The 22215-nt window shown below is 45.5% G+C and overlaps 1 protein-coding gene across 1 annotated transcript; it reads left to right on the top strand.

Moving 5' to 3' along the window:
• Nucleotides 1–4968: 4968 nt before the first annotated feature.
• LOC110522235 (scavenger receptor class A member 3) lies at nt 4969–21373 on the top strand. The gene is made up of 8 exons (XM_021600455.2): nt 4969–5236; nt 5360–5461; nt 15304–15339; nt 15584–15628; nt 16335–16454; nt 18054–18134; nt 18569–19612; nt 19785–21373. Exons 2-8 carry the CDS (start codon nt 5455–5457, stop codon nt 20219–20221), a joined length of 1770 nt encoding a protein of 589 aa, XP_021456130.2. The 5' UTR covers nt 4969–5236; nt 5360–5454; the 3' UTR covers nt 20222–21373.
• The last annotated feature ends 842 nt before the right edge of the window (nt 21374–22215 follow it).

Here is a 22215-nt window from a genome sequence, read left to right as displayed (position 1 = left end):
TTTGAGCTGTTCTTGCCATAATATGGACTTGGTCTTTTACCAAATAGGGCTGTCTTCTGTATAGCATACCTTGTCACAACACAACTGATTGGCTCAAAAGGATTAAGTAGGAAAGACATTCCACAAATTAACTTTTAGACACACCTGTTAATTTAAATGCATTCCAGGTGACTACCTCATGAAGCTGGTTGAGATAATGCTAAGAGTGTGCAAAGCTGTCGTCAAGGCAAGGGTGTGACATTTTTTTATTTTGATTTGTTTACACTTTTTTGGTTACTAAATAATTCCATAAGTGTTATTTTTGTTGTTTTGATGTATTCACTACAATTCTATCATACAGTAAATAGTAGAAATGAAGAAAAAATCATGAATGAGTGGGTGTGTCCAAACTTTTGACTAGTACTGTGCATACAGACATACATACATATATATAAAATACATATACAGTCTATTCGGAAAGTATTCAGAACCCTTTACTTTTTACATATTTTGTTACTTTACAGCCTTATTCTACTTCTTCGGGATCAGTGTCCCTTCCATGGGATGGTTGAGCTAACGTAGGCTAATACGATTAGCATGAGGTTGTAAATAACAAGAAACAATTTCCCAGGACATAGACATATCTGATATTGACAGAAAGCTTACATTATTGTTAATCTAACTGCACTGTCTAATTTACAGTAGCTATTACAGTGAAAGAATACCATGCTATTGTTTGAGGAGAGTGCACAATTTTGAACATGAAAAGTAATTAATTAACAAATTAGGCACATTTGGGTAGTCTTGATACAACATTTTAAGCAGAAATGCAACGGTTAGCCTCCCGGTTGGCGCAGTGGTTAAGGGCGCTGTACTGAAACGCCAGCTGTGCCATCAGAGACTCTGGGTTCGTGCCCAGGCTCTGTCGTAACCGGCCGCGACCGGGAGGTCTGTGGGGCGACTCACAATTGGTCTAGCGTCGCCCAGGTTAGGGAGGGGTTGGCCGGTAGGGATGTCCTTGTCTCATCGCGCACCAGCGACTCCTGTGGCGTGGCGGGCCGGGCGCAGTGCCAGGTGCACGGTGTTTCCTCCAACACATTGGTGCGGCTGGCTTCCGGGTTGGATGCGCACTGTGTTAAGAAGCAGTGCGGCTTGGACGCATGACTTTCCACATTCGTCTCTCCCGAGCCCTACGGGAGTTGTAGTGATGAGACAAGATAGTAGCTACTAAAACAATTGGATACCACGAAAACGGGGTAAAACATTTTTTTTTTAATGGTTCATTGGATCAGTCTAAAACTTTTCACATACTCTTCTGCCATCTAATGGCCAACATCTAAATTGCAGATGGGCTGGAATAATTATTATCTTTTACCAGATCTGTGTTATATTCTCCTACATTCATTTCCCATTTCCATATACTTCAAAGTGTTTCCTTTCAAATGATACCAAGAATATGCATATCCTTGCTTCGGAGCCTGAGCTACAGGCAGTTAGATTTGGGTATGTCATTTTAGGTGAAAATTGAATAAAAGGGACGGATCCTTGAGGAAAAATAACAATTTAACTCATCAATCTACACACAATACCCCCATAATGACTAAGCGAAAACAGGATTTTAGATATTTTTGCAGATTCAGACCCTTTGCGATGAGACTCAAATATTTAGCTCAGGTGCACCCTGTTTTCATTGATCGTCCTTGAGATGTTTCCACAACTTGATTGGTTTCAACTTGTGGTAAATTCAATTGATTGGACATGATTTGGAAAGGCACACAGCTGTCTATATAAGGTCCCACAGTTGACAGTGCATATCAGAGCAAAAACCAAGCCATGAGGTTAAAGGAATTGTCCGTAGAGCTCCGAGACAGGATTGTGTCGAGGCACAGATCTGGGGAAGGGTACCAAAAAATGTCTGCAGCATTGAAGGTCCCCAGGAACACAGTGGCCTCCATCATTCTTAAATGGAAGAAGTTTGGAACCACTAAAACTTTTCCTAGAGCTGGTCACCCGGCCAAACTGAGCAATCGGGGGAGAAGGGTCTTGGTCAGGGAGTTGACCAAGAACCCAATGGTCACTCTGACAGAGCTCCAGAGTTCCTCTATGGAGATGAGTGAACCTTCCAGAAGGACAACCATTTATGCAGCACTCCACCAATCAGGCCTTTATGGTAAAGTGGCCAGACGGAAGCCACTCCCGCTTGAAGTTTGTCTAAAGGTAATTAAAGGACTCACAGACCATGAGAAACAAGATTCGCTGGTCTGAATAAACCAAGATTGAACTCTTTGGCCTGAATGCCAAGAGTCACGTCTTGACCACCCCTGCGGTGAATCATGGTGGTGGCAGCATCATGCTGTGGGGACGTTTTTCAGTGGCAGGGACATGAAGACTAGTCATGCACTGTACATGTGTGTGTATAATGCAGGGCTGATAGAAAAGTTCCTTTTTCCCCCCTTCCACTTGCCTCTTCCATTTTTGCAGTAATGCTGTAATTAGTTGGTTGTAATTTTGGGAGAGCACATACTTTTGTTAGCTGCATGTGTGACATAATTCCCAGTCCTATTTATGATATCATTTACAAACATACCGTTTTAAATTTTTTGTTGTTGTAAAATATATATATTTTTTATCAATTAGTGTAATTGAGTTTAACCGCAATATTTGTTGTATTATTTGTTCTGTCTTTTCTGGTGGATTAAACTGAAATCGCAACCAACTTTCTATGGCTTGTTTTAAAAATAGCGATATTTTGGAGATTTTAAAATAACCGCTAGTGAGAGGTTGTAATCTGAATAAAGGGGAAAAGGCCATTCTTAAACATGGGGGTCACGTTCGTCGTATAGAGGAGACCAAGGCGCAGTGTGATATGAATACATTCTTCTTTTAATAAAGAAAGAACACTAAAACGAACGTGCCGCTATAACGACCGAGTGCTGACATGCAACTACACATAGACAATAACACACAAAACCAAAATGGAAAATGGCAACCTAAATAGGATCCCCAATCAGAGACAACGATAAACAGCTGCCTCTGATTGGGAACCAATTCAGGCCACCATAGACCTATATTACCTAGATATACAAAAAACCCATAGATATACAAAAACCCTAGACAGGCGAAAAACACACATACCCACCCTCGTCACACCCTGACCAAAATAATACATAAAACATAGATAACTAAGGTCATGGCGTGACAATTATATTAAATGGACTGGATCTTTACATTTTCCTCTTGGATCCTGTTTCAATAATAATGAAATCAGACCTTCTTGTTGAGTATCTGATCATCTACCATTTTTATAGGAGTGGTTACAACATGCTAATAACTGTCCTCTGAGTATATCAAAAAATGTTTGGTATACCTCCACTGGTATACCAAACCCTGGAGTTTTAGGTTAAAATGCTTTAATTGCATCAATAAGTTCCTCCTGGGCCTCCCAGGTGGCGCAGTGGTTAAGGGCGCTGTACTGCAGCGCCAGCTGTGCCATCAGAGTCCCTGGGTTCGCGCCCAGGCTCTGTCGTAACCGGCCGCAACCGGGAGGTCCGTGGGGCGACGCACAATTGGCCTAGTGTCGTCCGGGTTAGGGAGGGCTTGGTCTGTAGGGATGTCCTTGTCTCATCGTGCACCAGCGACTCCTGTGGCGGGCCGGGCGCAGTGCGCGCTAACCAAGGTTGTCAGGTGCACGGTGTAGCCTCCGACACATTGTTGCGGCTGGCTTCCGGGTTGGATGTGCGTTGTGTTAAGAAGCAGTGCGGCTGGTTGGGTTGTGTATCGGAGGACGCATGACATTCAACCTTTGTCTCTCCCGAGCCCATACGGGAGTTGTAGCGATGAGACAAGATAGTAGCTACTACAACAATTGGATACCACGAAATTGGGGAGAAAAAAAGGGGTAAAAAAAAAAAAAAAAGTTCCTCTTCTGTAATTTGGCCTTCACATGAGTCTTTCTGTACAACTGTTAATTTTTCTTTTTAATTAGGAAACTACATGTGGGCACTCTACCATTTACCAGTTGTGTGTTCAAGTCAGGTTGGGGACAACTTTTAGCTAACCCCCTAACCCATATTCTACACATAACCCAATTCACCTAACCTGCTACATAACTTTGCCTAACCTTTGTCATTTGAGTTCTCCTAACCTTTTACTTAAATTATCCTAACCTTTTTTGTTAGTTCCCCTAAGCGCCAACATAAATTATCCTCGTAATTCTCCTTTGTTGTTATGGTGCAACAAGCAACCTGGTCTCAGAGAAAGATGTATAATACCATACGTCCTCCAAGATGTATAGAAGTATGATACTATGCGTCCTATAATTCATATGATATTGTACGACCAATATTCCATTCGTAATGTAACCTAACATAACGTAGTATATACTAAAATTGTCACAGATTTATGAACAGAATAATCCGAATTGCCCTGAGATCGTGTTGCAAATTGATTGTGATAAATTGTGTTATAAGTTAATTAAGCTGATGTTTGTCTTTTAAAGTGGTCTATAACCATCTAACTACATGTTTTCTGAAATGACTTGAGGTATGCCTATTGAATTAGCCCTGATATGTCAGACATGGAGGAAAGTATTTCCTTTTGAACAGTGGAGGAAGGCCATAGATAGTAAAGGTGCCCATTTGATCCATGTTCAAACATTTGTTAGCAATTAGCCCAAGCCGCAGACCGGACATTCTACAACATATGCACCCTCCATCCCTCCCTCTTCTTTCCATCTCTTAGTCCCCTTCCTCTCTCTCTCTCTCTCTCCCTCTCTCCCTCTCTCCCTCCCTCCCTCTGTCCCTCTCTCCCTCTCTCCCTCTCTCTCCTTCTCTCCCTCCCTCTCCCTCTCTCTCTCTCTCCCTCTCTCCCTCTCCCTCCCTCCCTCCCTCCCTCTCACTCCCTCTCTCCCCTCTCTCCCTCTCACTCTCCCTCCCTCCCTCCCTCCCTCCCTCCCGCTCCCTCTCTCCCTCTCGCCCAGTCATGTTTCCCCAAGCTGCACATGGTTATTGTCCAAGGTATAAGTTTCCTCTGGCTCTGAGGGAGAGGAGCAGCAGCCTTTCGCAGACTGACTGCAGCATGTAGCCAGGAATTTGTTCTTCACACACTAATAGACCTAGACTGTTTTATGTATGTGAGCTGCAGTTCAAGTGAGAAGTTGCTGGTGAGCGAGAGAGAGCCCATGGGCTACCTGAAGAATTCCTACTGTAGTTGTTGGGAGAAAAGTCTGGCTGGATATACAGCAGTCGTAAATTAATAAGTAAGTCCTGTCTCCTGCTCAGTGCTCTGGACACCCTGAACCATTTACAAGAGGGACCTGTTGCCTATGGATGAGTGTATACATTGTAAATTAGACACTGTTTTTCTGTCACTTCTGCTGTAGGAGACTGTACTGCAGAGAAGAGGGCTGGGACAGTCAGAGGCTTTTGTCCGGACAAGTTCTTCACATCGTCACCTGAGCTGCCTTGAAGAATTACCATGAAAGGTTAGACGACTGTTGATGACTATTTGTTGATGCTGTATTCAAATTCAGACTACTGCTCACTGTGGAGGAATATAATATATTATGTAGGAGACGTGAAAGTGCACCGGTGGCACACAAATGTGCAGACAGCTCGCTTTTAAGACCAGTACCTCACAGCATCCAGAGAAAACGTTGGTTTGTTGATCTTGGATGTGGGACATCCACCCCTTTTGCTTTGAAAGCTCTGTATTTCAAAAGCTTGCTGTTTCCAGAAGCCACACATTGGCTTTTGGGCTTCCTTTAAGGATCTTATATGAGCCCTTTTGAAAGGATAACATTTAAAGACCAACTTTTGTCAATGTTGCATGATATAAGACTCTTCAGAGACTCTGAAGAGGCTTTCGAATTCTGAAGGGGTCCTCTCGGAGGAGGAATTGAGTAGCGACATGTGGCTTTAGCTTTGGAAGGTGTTATAGAGTGTTGTGGTATTTACAGGGGAACACACAGGTAGGTGGTCTCCTCATCTCTTGTTTGTAGCGTGCTCCATTGAAGCCGGGCTACTAAACATATAGACTAACACATTCCTAATGTGAAACAGGAAAGAGGCACCTCGGTAGGGGAAGCAGCAGGTGTGTGGTTGGCACATAGAGTACAGTAGAGAGAACTATGACTGGAGACACAGATTGCCTTACAAAAACTTGAATAACACTGTTCAACACAGCTCTCTTCTTTGGAAAGACAAATGCATTCCTTCGGGCAGGCATTCAATCATAAATCGTTGGCACGTGACAGTTATCAGATGAAATTGAAAGGTTCTAATTATACAGAACTGCTAGGATTGCAAGAGAGACGTTTGTGAAATTGCAGAACAAGACCCTTGCTACTATTGCTAGTACTGCCTGGCTATTTCTATCACGAGATGTCCAAAGCGTTTTCCTGGAGAAAACGAGGGCATGTATCATTTGATTTCAAGTCTGGACTCTCTCACCACCATGAAGGGCTGCTTGAGATCCTTCAGAGCAAGACCATTTGAATCAACACATTCCAGGCATTTCATTGCTTTGAAAGCAACAACACATTCCCTTTGAAGTGCATCTAAAACAGTTGGTTGTCAACAGGGGCTTGGGGAGACACTAGTCTTTATCAGTTGCAGTTGGGGCTCTTTGGTGTTGGTGAATTCTTGTGTCTCTGTTTTCAAATTGGAGATTCAGGTATCCATGTTAAAAGCTTTAAGTCAACACCAATCAGGTGGACATTTCAAACAGTACAGTATAGTTGGTTGTCAGACTTGGTATTTGTTTGTTTGGAGAATGGATTGCCAGTTGCTTCTGTTATAAGACAAGAAAACATAACACTCTTGACCCAAAGCTTATACTATAGTTTAATAGTCAAACATAACTAGATTTTCCCTGCTCCACATTTGAATGCGTGTGAAATCCAAACAGTGGTTTACATATTCCTCAGCTTTTCTAGGTTGATCGGGAGAGATTGAGTGTAACATTTGAAAATCCACTGCGAAGTGTAAATCAAGAAGGAACACAATAGGGTAACCACAAGCATTGACAAATCATGAGGTTTGTGGACGTGAAGGGAGTTGACTGGTGTCATGTTCCTGCTCAGTGTGGCCCAAAGTTCACAATAACAATGAGGGTGGGAGGACTTAGACTTCATGTTGCCAATGAGAGACCACTAACATTCTCTTTGGTCCCTGTGTGTTGTACACGGATATTGGCAATTATTTGATACTTGAAACAAATGCATTGTGAGTAGAAACACTGGGTTGTTGATGTAGGTGTTAGGTGAGAGTAGTCTCCCAGAGTAGTCTCCTAGAGTTGTCTCCTAGATTAGTCTCCTAAGGGAAGGCTTCATGTCCAGGGCATTACACAGCAGTGCCATCATTAGAAATGGGTCCAATTACTAGGTGTCTGTCCTATTGTGGAAACAGAACAGAACCTTTTTATTTACTGACTCCAGTTTCTCTCCCTAGGGTGTCATCATTTGGCCACTATTGGCAGTCAACATTGTCCTTGCCCTATCTGCAGTTCTGTATGGACCTTTCTTCCAGCCCATTGATGTCCTTTTCCTATGTAATAGGTTACATGATTAAATCATTTGACTCTTTAGCCTAATGTGTGATAGCTAGATAATTAGCCAACTTGTCAAACTTACCCTCATACCTACGTAGGTATTCATATGGATGTGGTTACAAATAATCAACTATGTTTAGAGTGGCACCAAAGATGACTATGTAACGCAGTTGCTACCTCTAATGTCCTTGCTGGGATGTTTGAACAGTGCTCAAGGTGTGTTTTCATATGTGGCTGTGTACTGTAAGACATCTGGACCAAGAGACAAATTAACTGTATTTCTTTCGGAGAGTCAAAGCTCTTCTTTCATGCCCTAGAACTGAAACATTGTCAATGTTTTTCATCTTTATTCTTTATCAGTACCACCACTGTATCAATCTCTTCTCACCACTTACACGCTTGTCAACTGTTGAAATGCAATCGTCTCCGTAGCTTTAGCCGAGTCATGGCGGAAGTACTTGGATGAATATTTAAACCTAACAAAGATTATTTTCATGACTTTCAGGTAATGAAATGTTGGAACACATTATGACAGTTCAAGGACTATAGCATTAGACCTGAGAGGTATTTTTGGCAAGTTCTATAGTGGACAGAGGGATACAGGGTCACTGCCTTATACACTGTTAAAACAGAGAACATATAATCAAATTCACATTCCAAATGATCTATTACAAAAACGAATGATAGGTAGGGGTTATTCTGTTTTCAGTGCATTAACATTTATGTTTTTACCAGGCACATTAGACTCTTTAGCAATGCAAGAATGACACACCCTCTAACCAAGGAAATCTGCTGGACATACAGTACCTGCTGGACATACCATACAGACATGTCGCCTTTCTGCTGGCATATACGTTATTGGATTACAAAGTTATCTAAATATTGAAAGGTTTTTGGAGTGGACATTCCATTCATGAAGTGTTTGATGAAATATAAATGTTAGTTTTGTCCTTTAGAATTTGCAGAGGTTTTTTTCAGCCGTTTCCTCCAAATGCACCTGTGCTCATATTTGCAATGGAACACTGGCTCTACTACAAACACCCACCACATTTAAATATCTTACATTCTAAAGACCACTGACCAATAGAGCCCTCACCTGAGTGCCTGATTCTATCTTAAAAACATGTCTGGTGATTATGCTGGTGAAGTGCCCCTGATTGATGTGAGGTGCTGATAAAGTTCCTGATTGGCGTAAGAGGCATGTTTTATACAGGGAAGGCAGGGCAGACCACTTCTTTCCTCCGTTGGCAGAGCCAGGAGAGCAGTGGAGGGCAGGCCCGGGGTTTAGCTGACAGCCACCGGTATGGCTGACTGGATAATGTAAAGTCTAAGAGCTGCAGCGGGCATTCCAGCCCCCTTCCTCCCTCTCTCTCTCTCTCTTCCACTGGTCCGCACATCTCAGCATTTCAGTCAGAGCCTTGGCCTTCAGCAGTCTGACTTCAGCTGCTCCAACAGGCTGACTTCACATAAACACCCTCACCTCAGAGTTCTGTATTCCTCTCCACGTGCACAAAAAGCACAGCACAGCCCAGCAGAGGTGAAAACACCAGGGCTGCCTGAATGTAATATAAAGAGGAAAAGACAGTGAAGGAAAAGACAACAGAGACTTAACTGAGTGATGTTCTTTACTTTTGTGGATGTTGTACCTTAGTAAGAGAGTTGTTGACATAACTCAGAGGAGATTCTGAAGGATTACCTCACAAGAAATACTGAGGTTTGTAGCCTAAAATTGCATATGCCATTAATCAATTGAAAGGCCCGTGTACATCTCTATCGCATCACAATGGTACAGTAAAGTTGTTACGGTGCGTGAATGAGGACCCAAAAGCGAATCAACTTAAACCGAGCTTCTTTAATTACCACACACAGGTAGGCTCAGATGGACCGGCAGATTCCGACAGGACAGGACAAGGTTACAGCAAACATGACGACAGTCTGGTTCAGGCATGAATGACACAAACAAACAAGAATCCGACAAGGACAGGAGCAGAAACAGAGACAGATATAGGGACCTAATCAGAGGGAAAAAGGGAACAGGTGGGGAACGGGGTGACGAGGTAGTTAGGAGGAGACAGGGCACAGCTGGGGAAAAAGAGGGGGAGAAAAGGTAACATAACAACGACCAGCAGAGGGAGACAGGGTGAAGGGAAAGGACAGAGACAAGACAACATGACAGTACCCCCCCACTCACCGAGCGCCTCCTGGCGCACTCGAGGAGGAAACCTGGCGGCAACGGAGGAAATCATCAATCAGCGCACGGTCCAGCACGTCCCGAGAGGGAACCCAACTCCTCTCCTCAGGACCGTACCCCTCCCAGTCAACTAGGTACTGATGACCACGGCCCCGAGGACGCATGTCCAAGATTTTACGGACCCTGTAGATAGGTGCGCCCTCGACAAGGATGGGGGGGGGGGGGGGGGAGACGAGCGGGGGCGCGAAGAGCGGGCTTAACACAGGAGACATGGAAGACCGGGTGGACGCGACGAAGATATCGCGGAAGAAGAAGTCGCACTGCGACAGGATTAATGACCTGAGAGATACGGAATGGACCAATGAACCGCGGGGTCAACTTGCGAGAAGCCGTCTTAAGGGGAAGGTTCTGAGTGGAGAGCCAAACTCTCTGACCGCGACAATATCTAGGGCTCTTCGTTCTACGCTTATTAGCAGCTCTCACAGTCTGCGCCCTATAACGGCAAAGTGCAGACCTGACCCTCTTCCAGGTGCGCTCGCAACGTTGGACAAAAGCCTGAGCGGAGGGGACGCTGGACTCGGCGAACTGAGATGAGAACAACGGAGGCTGGTACCCGAGGCTACTCTGAAAAGGAGATAGCCCGGTCGCAGACGAAGGAAGCGAGTTGTGGGCGTATTCTGCCCAGGGGAGCTGTTCTGACCAAGACGCAGGGTTGCGAAAAGAAAGACTGCGTAAGATGCGACCAATAGTCTGATTGGCCCGTTCTGCTTGACCGTTAGACTGGGGGTGAAAGCCGGAAGAGAGACTGACGGAAGCCCCAATCAAACGGCAAAACTCCCTCCAAAATTGAGACGTGAATTGCGGACCTCTGTCCGAAACGACGTCTGACGGAAGGCCATGAATTCTGAAAACATTCTCGATGATGATTTGTGCCGTCTCTTTAGCAGAAGGAAGCTTAGCAAGGGGAATGAAATGAGCCGCCTTAGAGAACCTATCGACAACCGTAAGAATAACAGTCTTCCCCGCTGACGAAGGCAGTCCGGTGACAAAATCTAAGGCGATGTGAGACCACGGTCGAGAGGGAATAGGAAGCGGCCTGAGACGGCCGGCAGGAGGAGAGTTACCGGACTTAGTCTGCGCGCAGACCGAACAAGCAGCCACGAAACGACGCGTGTCATGCTCCCGGGTGGGCCACCAGAAACGCTGGCGAATGGAAGCAAGCGTACCCCGAACGCCAGGGTGACCGGCTAACTTGGCAGAGTGAGCCCACTGAAGAACGGCCAGACGAGTAGGAACGGGAACGAAAAGAAGGTTCCTAGGACAAGCGCGCGGCGACGGAGTTTGAGTGAGTGCTTGCTTTACCTGCCTCTCAATTCCCCAGACAGTCAACCCGACAACACGCCCCTCAGGGAGAATCCCCTCGGGGTCAGTGGAGGCTACTGAAGAACTGAAGAGACGAGACAAAGCATCAGGCTTGGTGTTCTTAGAGCCCGGACGATAAGAAATCACGAACTCGAAACGAGCGAAAAACAGCGCCCAACGCGCCTGACGCGCATTAAGTCGTTTGGCAGAACGGATGTACTCAAGGTTCCTATGGTCAGTCCAAACGACAAAAGGAACGGTCGCCCCCTCCAACCACTGTCGCCATTCGCCTAGGGCTAACCGGATGGCGAGCAGTTCGCGGTTACCCACATCATAGTTACGTTCCGACGGCGACAGGCGATGAGAAAAATACGCGCATGGGTGGACCTTGTCGTCAGAGAGGGAGCGCTGAGAAAGGATGGCTCCCACTCCCACCTCTGACGCGTCAACCTCGACAACGAACTGTCTAGAGACGTCAGGTGTAACAAGGATAGGAGCGGATGTAAAACGATTCTTGAGGAGATCAAAAGCTCCCTGGGCGGAAACGGACCACTTAAAGCACGTCTTGACAGAAGTAAGGGCTGTGAGAGGAGCTGCCACCTGACCGAAATTACGGATGAAACGACGATAGAAGTTCGCGAAGCCGAGAAAGCGCTGCAGCTCGACGCGTGACTTAGGGACGGGCCAATCAATGACAGCTTGGACCTTAGCGGGATCCATCTTAATGCCTTCAGCGGAAATAACAGAACCGAGAAATGTGACGGAGGAGGCATGAAAAGTGCACTTCTCAGCCTTCACGAAAAGACAATTCTCTAAAAGGCGCTGGAGGACACGTCGAACGTGCTGAACATGAATCTGGAGTGACGGTGAAAAAATCAGGATATCGTCAAGGTAAACGAAAACAAAGATGTTCAGCATGTCTCTCAGGACATCATTGACTAATGCCTGAAAGACAGCTGGAGCGTTAGCGAGGCCGAAAGGAAGAACCCGGTATTCAAAGTGCCCTAACGGAGTGTTAAACGCCGTCTTCCACTCGTCCCCCTCCCTGATGCGCACGAGATGGTAAGCGTTACGAAGGTCCAACTTAGTGAAAAACCTGGCTCCCTGCAGGATCTCGAAGGCTGAAGACATAAGAGGAAGCGGATAACGATTCTTCACTGTTATGTCATTCAGCCCTCGATAATCTATGCAGGGGCGCAGAGACCCGTCCTTCTTCTTGACAAAAAAAAACCCCGCTCCGGCGGGAGAGGAGGAGGGGACTATGGTACCGGCGTCAAGAGCTACAGACAAATAATCTTCGAGAGCCTTACGTTCGGGAGCCGACAGAGAGTATAGTCTACCCCGGGGGGGGGTGGTTCCCGGAAGGAGATCAATACTACAATCATACGACCGGTGTGGAGGAAGAGAGGTGGCCCTGGACCGACTGAACACCGTGCGCAGATCGTGATATTCCTCCGGCACCCCTGTCAAATCACCAGGCTCCTCCTGTGAAGAAGAGACAGAGGAAACAGGAGGGATAGCAGACATTAAACATTTCACATGACAAGAGACGTTCCAGGAGAGGATAGAATTACTAGACCAATTAATGGAAGGATTATGACAAACTAGCCAGGGATGGCCCAAAACAACAGGTGTAAAAGGTGAACGAAAAATTAAAAAAGAAATGGTTTCACTATGATTACCAGAAACAGTGAGGGTTAAAGGTAGCGTCTCACGCTGAATCCTGGGGAGAGGACTACCATCCAGGGCGAACAAGGCCGTGGGCTCCTTTAACTGTCTGAGAGGAATGTCATGTTCCCGAGCCCAGGTCTCGTCCATAAAACAGCCCTCCGCCCCAGAGTCTATTAAGGCACTGCAGGAAGCTGACGAACCGGTCCAGCGTAGATGGACCGACAAGGTAGTGCAGGATCTTGAAGGAGAGACAGGAGTAGTAGCGCTCACCAGTAGCCCTCCGCTTACTGACGAGCTCTGGCCTTTTACTGGACATGAAGTGGCAAAATGACCAGCGGAACCGCAATAGAGACAGAGGCGGTTGGTGATTCTCCGTTCCCTCTCCTTAGTCGAGATGCGGATACCTCCCAGCTGCATGGGCTCAGCACCCGAGCCGGCAGAGGAAGATGGTAGTGATGCGGAGAGGGAGGCGACGGAGAGCGCGAGCTCCTTTCCACGAGCTCGGTGACGAAGATCAACCCGTCGCTCAATGCGAATAGCGAGTTCAATCAAGGAATCCACGCTGGAAGGAACCTCCCGGGAGAGAATCTCATCCTTTACCTCTGCGCGGAAACCCTCCAGAAGACGAGCGAGCAAGGCCGGCTCGTTCCAGCCACTGGAGACAGCAAGAGTGCGAAACTCAATAGAGTAGTCTGTTATGGATCGATTGCCTTGACATAGGGAAGACAGGGCCCTGGAAGCCTCCTCCCCAAAAACAGATCGATCAAAAACCCGTATCATCTCCTCCTTAAAGTCTTGATACTGGTTAATACACTCAGCCCTTGCCTCCCAGATTGCCGTGCCCCACTCACGAGCCCGTCCAATAAGGAGAGATATGACGTAGGCGACACGAGCAGTGCTCCTGGAGTAAGTGTTGGGCTGGAGAGAAAACACAATATCACACTGGGTGAGGAACGAGCGGCATTCAGTGGGCTCCCCAGAGTAACACGGCGGGTTATTGATTCTGGGCTCCGGAGATTCGAAAGCCCTGGAAGTGGCCGGTGGATCGAGGCGGAGATGGTGAACCTGTTCTGTGAGGTTGGAGACTTGGGTGGCCAGGGTCTCAACGGCATGTCGAGCAGCAGACAATTCCTGCTTGTGTCTGCCTAGCATCGCTCCCTGGATCTCGACGGCTGAGTGGAGAGGATCCGAAGTCGCTGGGTCCATTCTTGGTCGGATTCTTCTGTTACGGTGCGTGAATGAGGACCCAAAAGCGAATCAACTTAAACCGAGCTTCTTTAATTACCACACACAGGTAGGCTCAGATGGACCGGCAGATTCCGACAGGACAGGACAAGGTTACAGCAAACATGACGACAGTCTGGTTCAGGCATGAATGACACAAACAAACAAGAATCCGACAAGGACAGGAGCAGAAACAGAGACAGATATAGGGACCTAATCAGAGGGAAAAAGGGAACAGGTGGGGAACGGGGTGACGAGGTAGTTAGGAGGAGACAGGGCACAGCTGGGGAAAAAGAGGGGGAGAAAAGGTAACATAACAACGACCAGCAGAGGGAGACAGGGTGAAGGGAAAGGACAGAGACAAGACAACATGACAAAAGTAAGCTTTTCACAGCAATGTCTACACCTGTTGTATTCAGCATATTGGGGAAAATATAGTTGATTTGGTTTGATTAAATCACATATATTTTAGGTTATAGCTCAATTAGGTAAGCATTGCTAGTTAATTTAGTGGTTAGAGCGTTGGGCCAGTAAACCAAAGGTTGCTGGATCGAATCCCCGAGCTGACAAGGTAAAAATTTGTCGGACTGCCCCTGAGCAAGGCAGTTAACCCACAGTTCCCCGGGCGCCAAAGACATGGATGTCGATATAAGGCAGCCCACGTACCTCTCTGTTTCAGAGGGGTTGGTTTAAATGCGGAAGACACATTTCAGTTGAATGCATTCAGTTGTACAACTGACTAGGTATCCCCCTTTCCCTTTCATTTGTGCCCAGCAATAAGCCATTTAAACCCAAGTTGAATCTAAATTCAGGTCTTGGCTTGAAGCTGCTTCTCTTTAGCATCAGTGTACCATGTCCCCCTGGCCCCTCTACCACATTGAGCTGGAACCAAGGGGGTGACACCACAGCCAGCCCAGCTAGCATCACACATAATCAGCCTTACTATAGTGTTTCATATTAGGCTGCAGTGGGGCCCTTTATCTGACAGCGCATACATTTTCATTGCAGCCCACCATACTTAGAGAAGTGAATGATATATTGGTCAGAGACACAGATTAAACACTAGGAAAACAATCCCGTTTCCAATTTGCGTAATTGTGTTTCTATAAGTTGTCAGCCAAGTCTGACCTCACATTCGTATTGAGAGCTCCAAGTTGAATGCTTTGTGTCTTGGATGGTAAAAGTGGCCGAGGGGGCTTATTGCATTTCACCTCGTACTTTGTGATTTATGACCACTTTAATAAAATGTGTGAGTTGTTCCTTCAAGTTTCATACTCTTGACCTTCATCTGTGAACACGCATTTCAAGTCTCTCCGTCTGTTTTTCAGAAATCTATTGCGGATACGAGAACCAGCTCTTTAAAGGTGAGGACAAACATGCGTGTTGGTTTTCTAAATGATCCTCTGGTTCTTGGACAGAATGGTGTGACAAATCTGTTTGTTGCTGTCCTGGCTTTGGCAAATCTATTAGGCCTAGTATTGCATGCTTGCATGGTGGGAGTAGTCAGATTTAAGTCAAAAGTTAATGAATGCTGACATGAGCTGAACTTCTGTGTGCTATCAGATGTTTCCATAACAGTGACACATGTTTTTCTTTGCTGCCTTTCAGAGGAGGATCTTACTGGGGAGGAGGAAGAGATGACTTCCTTTAGAGGTGAGGAACATGGCTCCAAATCTACAACCCACAGGCTTTATTTCTTGCTGTCCACCTTTGTTTATTTTGCTTGTTATGTGGATAGACAAGCAGGTTCTATGAAGTGTCCTTTGTTAATTTTGCTTGTTATGTGGATAGACAAGCAGGTTCTATGAAGTGTCCTTTGTTTATTTTGCTTGTTATGTGGATAGACAAGCAGGCTCTATGAAGTGTCCTTTGTTTATTTTGCTTGTTATGTGGATAGACAAGTAGGTTCTATGAAGTGTCCTTTGTTTTGATATTGTTTTGATATGTCGGTCATGAATCTCTCAGGCGAAGAACCCAACAAAACAATAACCCTTTGAAAAATAGCATCAGAATATCCACCAAGGGCGTATTGTGTCCACATTGGGCTACAGTGTGTGTACAGTGTTTGTGTGTGTGAGGGCCTGCGTGTGTCTGCATACATCTGCCATCACTGTTTTGTTTGTGTGCGTGCATTGTACATCTGTTTCAGATATCCCTCCTTAATCCTTCTCTTTCCCCCGTCTGACCACCATGCTCACTCCAAACAGCCTCTGCTGACCAAAGCCAGCCACTAGTCTGGTAGTTAGTCATGCAAAGTCCACACAGTGTCAGGGTTAAGACATGCATTTCCCCTCCTCTCTGTTCTCTAACCACCTGATGTTATGGTAGAGAGACGAAAGCCCCATGCTTCTGATTGCAGGAAGAACCAGAGGTGGCTGTGTGAAATGCCAGCAGACACGTTCTCTGCAGCTGGCCGTTAAAGTGCTGTACAGTTTCTTTGCCTTCCTCATCATAGCAGTGGCAGTGCTGGCATCACTTGGTGAGTAGACTACGATATTATACCAAATCTGGCAGCAGGCAGCAGGTAGCCTAGCGGTTAGAGTGTTGAGCCAGTAACTGAAAAGTCAATCCCCGAACCGACGAGGTGGAAAATCTGTCAATGTGCTCTTGAGCAAGGCACTTAATCATAATGTCTCCAGCGTTGCTGTTGATAATGGCTGACCCTGGCTGTGACCCCTCTCTCTGTTGGTGTCTCTGGGATTTTGAGCTGTTAGGCCCACTTTTACACCACTTTGTTTGGGTTTGATGAGATATAATAACTAAGCTAATAAAGCCGTATTAAATCCAGATTATTGTATGAGTAGATTGAAGTCTGGGATTTGGTGTTTCTGCAGGTATTATGTGTGCACAGACCTCAAGCTTCTCATCAGCAGGCATTCCTCCCCAATCAGAACCTGTTCTCTTTTGTCATGCTTGACTTGACAATGTGCTCCACACTGTACAATAACAGATGAGAGGGAGATCTGCTTCAAGCCTACAGGGTTTCTGTTGTAAAAAAATAAGGGCCCTTTAAGGATTGAGTGAACATACGACTTCAAACCGATTTGCCAGGTCTTACCTGACTGACAACTTTTTCAGTGCTTACAGATGTTACTTGCATTTCGGCAAAAATATTATTGCGACTCAAAAAGATAAATCTCATTTTCACAGCAGCTCAGAGCTCCCTGAGGGCCATTGAGTAATTCCAAGATACAGAGGGTTGGGATTCCAACACTGCAGTGGCACTGTATTTTATTGGCAGGGTCTGCTTGAGTTTATGTCAACGCAGAGCACGGCAATAATGAGGCGAAATAAGAACAAAGCACTGTAAACCTTATGTCGTGAAATGTCTGAAATGTTGTTTGGTTTAAACTCCCCAAACATCGAGCGATAACTTAAACATGAACTCAGAAATATAGAAATGTCCACATCATGCGGCACATCTGTTTTACATTATTGAAAGTCCCCAATAATTAGTGTTATATAACAGGCATTCCGGTGGGGGAAAAACATCACATTAGAACCTAACCAACCTCTGTGTAGCTAGCGGACATGATTAGAACAATATCAGAAGTTCAAGTCCACCAGTACACCATGATAATGTAAATGAATGTTTGAGAGGCTGTGTAGAATCAACATCCCTCAGACCAAATGCAGCATAACTGGTGGTATGTATAAATGACATCGTTAGTGAGTGCAAACATACTATGATGAACCAGTTATTAATCCCCAAAGTCAAGGATTAGGAAATGATATGCAAGTATAAGTCCTTAAAAGTGTGCTTTAAGCACTGTTGTTCTTCTTCTGGGGAAAATAATCAACTGGGAAGTAACCAGCTGAATAAACCAATACCATTATTTGTTCAGTACTTTGTAATAGAAAGAAACTGTCTTGTTGTTATCGTACAAGAAGGTTCAAGGCGGCATCTTAATTCCATTCACTGATGTGTATTGTCAAAGAAGTGTTGTAGTCACTGTGTAACTTCACTTGCGTCCTAGTTTCTCAACACATGTGTTATGTTTGTTTCAATGTCTATAGAGGAACCTCCATTCCCGTTATTCTGAAAGTCTAATTTACATAATTATCTTTGTCTCCTCAGTATTTAGGAAGGTCGACAGCTTATCAGAAAAGGAATCCTTTTATCATAAGAAGATTACCAAGGTCCAGGAAAGTATACAAGGTGAGAGAGTATGATTAATCACGTGACAAAATGTGCAGAGTCTCCCAATGTGGCTGCTGACAGAGAAGTCAAGAAGTCAACAATGACTAGTAGAGCATACTGAACATTTCTGCAGATTTCCCAAATGTATTTTGTCGAAAGAGGACCCCTCTGTTTAAAATAGGTCACCCATTGAGTGTAACTGTATGGGTGACTGAGTATGAAGTCCGGGCCAGTGAGGATCCGCTCTTCAAGCTTTATGGCCTGCTTCTTCTGGGGTGTCAACTCCCTGAAGAGACATCATTTGCAGAGGCTACGACAACTGCCTCCCTTGGCTCATTCATGGAAGCACCGCATCCGTCAGTCGTCGACTAGAATTTACAAATGGGAACTCTGATCATGATTAAATGATACATAAACAGATCACCATAATGTTGTTGTCTATTCCTTCCCAGATCTTAGCACTGCCAATAACTGCTCGGACTGCTTCAATGTGGCCCACTTCAGCGAGGAGATCAGTAGGCTGAAGGGGGAGTTTGAGGACCTCCAGAAGATGATCCTGGGTCAGGAGCAGGTCCTGGATCAGGCCTCCCAGACCCAGCAGACCCTGAAGTCAGCCAGCAGCAGGATGACCCGAGACATGCAGAACTACTCCCTGTCCATCAGGCTCATCAACCAGTCCCTGGAGCGTTACGTACACCAGGTGGCTGGATGGAAGGCGGTCATCACCGAGACGGACGAGAGCATGAAGACTCTGTCTCAGGATCAGTATGACCTCAAGGCCACGGTGAATCAGGTCAACACCACGGTGGCCCTCAGCTCCTTGTGGATGGACGCCCTGCAGAGGAAGACCGATGAGGAGACGCTGGTCCTGCAGAAGATGACCGCTGACTGGCAGAACTATAGCCGGGTGTTGAGCGGTCTGAAGTCTAATTCTAGCACCACCACTCAGATGGTGAGGAGCATCCAGAGCGGAATCTCGGCCACACACCAGAGGATCAGCATGAGCTCGGAGATAGTGCACGACCTTACCCTGCAGGTGATGAACCTGCAGATGCAGCTGGACAACGTCACCTCCTTCATGGACGAGCACGAGGAGAACATGCACGACCTCCACTACCACTCCAAGTACTATGAGAACCGGACGGGCGAGAGGTTCATCACCATGGATGCCCGCATGAACTCCATCGAGATGGAGATTGACACCATCTCGTCCAGCATCAATGCCACAGTGAGCCACGTGCAGAGCATGTACAAGTACATCAACATTGAGAGCACTTCGTGCCAGATGCGGCTTGGTGGCCACACGGAGGACCTGCACAACCTGAACACAACGGTGCTACTGCTGATGCACCTGGCTGACACCCTGAGGCAGCAGTACATGCTGCTGAGCGTCCGTCTAGACGTGGACGTCAGGAACCTGTCCATGGTCATGGAGGAGATGAAGCTAGTGGACACTCACCACACCCATGTCATCCAGAACTTCACCATTCTGAAAGGTACAGCAGAGATGTTCTTGATGTTTTCGCCAAAGGCACTTTTGTTTACGAGATCTTCATTTAGCTGTGTTGCTGTTGGCTGGTTTCATTAGTGCTCACCTGACTCTTCTCTTCCCCAAATGCACTTCTATTATTGTTTAAACTTGCTAATATTGCTGCTATCACCTCACAGGTGCACCTGGCCCACCAGGTCCAAAAGGCAACAGAGGGGAAGGAGGGGCCAAAGGTCCAGTTGGCCTGACAGGAAACAAAGGAGACAAAGGCCTAGCAGGGAACCGTGGCCCTCTGGGAGAGAAGGGCTTCATCGGGCCGGAGGGAGCTCAGGGGGAGCCAGGACCAATAGGAACCAGAGGCGGAGTGGGAATCAAAGGGGCGAATGGTTCTGTGGGCCAGCCTGGCCCCCGTGGAGAAAGAGGAGAGAAGGGAGATATAGGTACTGTTGGTAAGGATGGACTGCCAGGCCCCAAAGGGCCAATGGGAATACAGGGCCAAGCAGGGCTCCCAGGGGTGCACGGGCTACCCGGTCCAAGAGGAAAGCCTGGGCCTGTTGGTCCACACGGAACCCCTGGCCCACCAGGCCTACCAGCTTATCCAGCCACAGTGTCTTGAGGGGCCCATAAGGTCTGATCACTACAAGGGCAGGATCAGATGTACTATAGGGATGTACTGGCAGCCTGACAAAGGGGTGGAGTGTAATTGAAGAGGTTGGAATGGATGGATGGAGCATGGGAAAGCTAATTCTCAAGCTTTCCGCTTCATGTTAGTCCATTGTTTTCATTGGACACTCAATGGACAACCCATGCTCTTGAGCATATACTGTACAGTACACATAGCCCTAAATGCATGTTCAGGTATGAAGGGATGTAGAGGAGACTGCAAAATTGAAGATAACATAAAGACTGCAAAAGTACGAGTTAAAAAAAAAATGCATTGTAAGTTTTCAGTATCACATACAGCTGAATGTATGTTTGAAGGAACCACAAAACCCTCATGGGGGCTTCATAAAGATCTAGGTTTACATTGCCATGCAGTTACATGAAGGTACACTTAAATAAGGATTATTTTGTACACACATTATTGGAACATTGACACGTGAAATTCTGTTTGATGGCACTTTACTGGTTTTATAAAGTGTAGAAACTACAGTCTGTTTTTATGTGTTTGCTTTTGCATCTTTTATGCTTCGGAGCAGGTTCTCCTGAATACTGACTGAAGTTGAGATGATTCAACAGGTCATAGTCATAATGGTAAGGGATGAATGAAATTACTGAAGAACCAAAGGAATCTGCTTGGGTACGCAACTTTGGAAGTATTGGGTTTTAGTCAGCAATTGAACATTTCCTGAAATACTTCAAATGTATGGTTTTGGAAAAAATATATTTTTACGAGACATATTTGAGGTTTTATACCAATATTTTGCTATGTTACATTCAGAGTGTTTCCAGATTTTAAAGTGTATATAATATACATCATGTTTGTTGTGTGTTCTTGTTTCCATTGTGACTATTCATATGAATCTCTGCACGTATTCAGAGTTGTGTGATGATATGTGTATTTTAACAGTAAATAGAACATGTTTAAAAAAAAGGTGAAATGATGAGAGACAGACGCTACGTACTGGGCACACACTAGTTGAATCAACGTTGTATAGACGTTGAATTGACGTCTGTGCCCAGTGGGTATTTTTGTAAACCTGTGTCATTCTTATTAACATTTGACTGGCTTGAATAGATGTTCAATAAATGCTACCATTCTACTTCACCAAAGTGTATCGACATACCACATTCACAAGTTCTGCTATTCTTCACATATTCAAATCTATTTTGAACTCCCATTTGTGTCTGGTAGAATGCTCGGATGTAGCTGCCGGGAGAGTCAATCAGAGTTCTACTCAGTCCAAAACCCTGAACGGATAAAGGAGTGGTTTTGCTGATTAATTAAGAACATGCAGTTTTCTCCCTCCAATAAAGTATCTAAGGATTTAGTGACTAAAACAGTCTTTCATTTCCTGTGTTACTCAATTGTTTTTTAATACAACGCATGCCTTAGATGTTTAAGCTATATTTCACATAGAATATTAGCTGTGGATATTATGGCTTCAAATTACGTGCTGATATCATGCAGTCTCGTGAGATCTGAGGGACACGAACTCTAACAAAAACGTCCCCTAAAATCCACTCAAATCCCATATTTTTTTGGTCATATGGATTTGCAATGTGTGGAGGGATTCGACCACTTTATATTTTCACCGAAGCAATATTACAGAGGAAAACAGATGGTGAAATTAAATGGCTTTAAGACTGAAGATACACTATCAAATATTTCTTCAAAAGAAGGAAAAGACTGCAGTGATGAAATTTGAGAAGGTGTGTCTGATTTCAGTGGCTGGCTGTGTAAAGATACTCAGTTAAAATAGCCTGAGCTTCTCCTTCACATGTGGTGTGCAAGCCGCCGCAAGACATCTGACCTCCAGCAGCTTTTCAAAAAACCATTACCACATGTGCAACCATAAATCACTCACAGCTAGTGTGTAGGGAGATATTTTGGCCTGATGCATCATTACAAATGTCACATTTAGGCAGAAACAGTGTTATTGACAGTCA

Source organism: Oncorhynchus mykiss, chromosome 4 (assembly GCF_013265735.2).
Source record: "Oncorhynchus mykiss isolate Arlee chromosome 4, USDA_OmykA_1.1, whole genome shotgun sequence".
NCBI lineage: Eukaryota > Metazoa > Chordata > Actinopteri > Salmoniformes > Salmonidae > Oncorhynchus > Oncorhynchus mykiss.
This window is presented reverse-complemented; position numbering and strand designations above follow the sequence as displayed.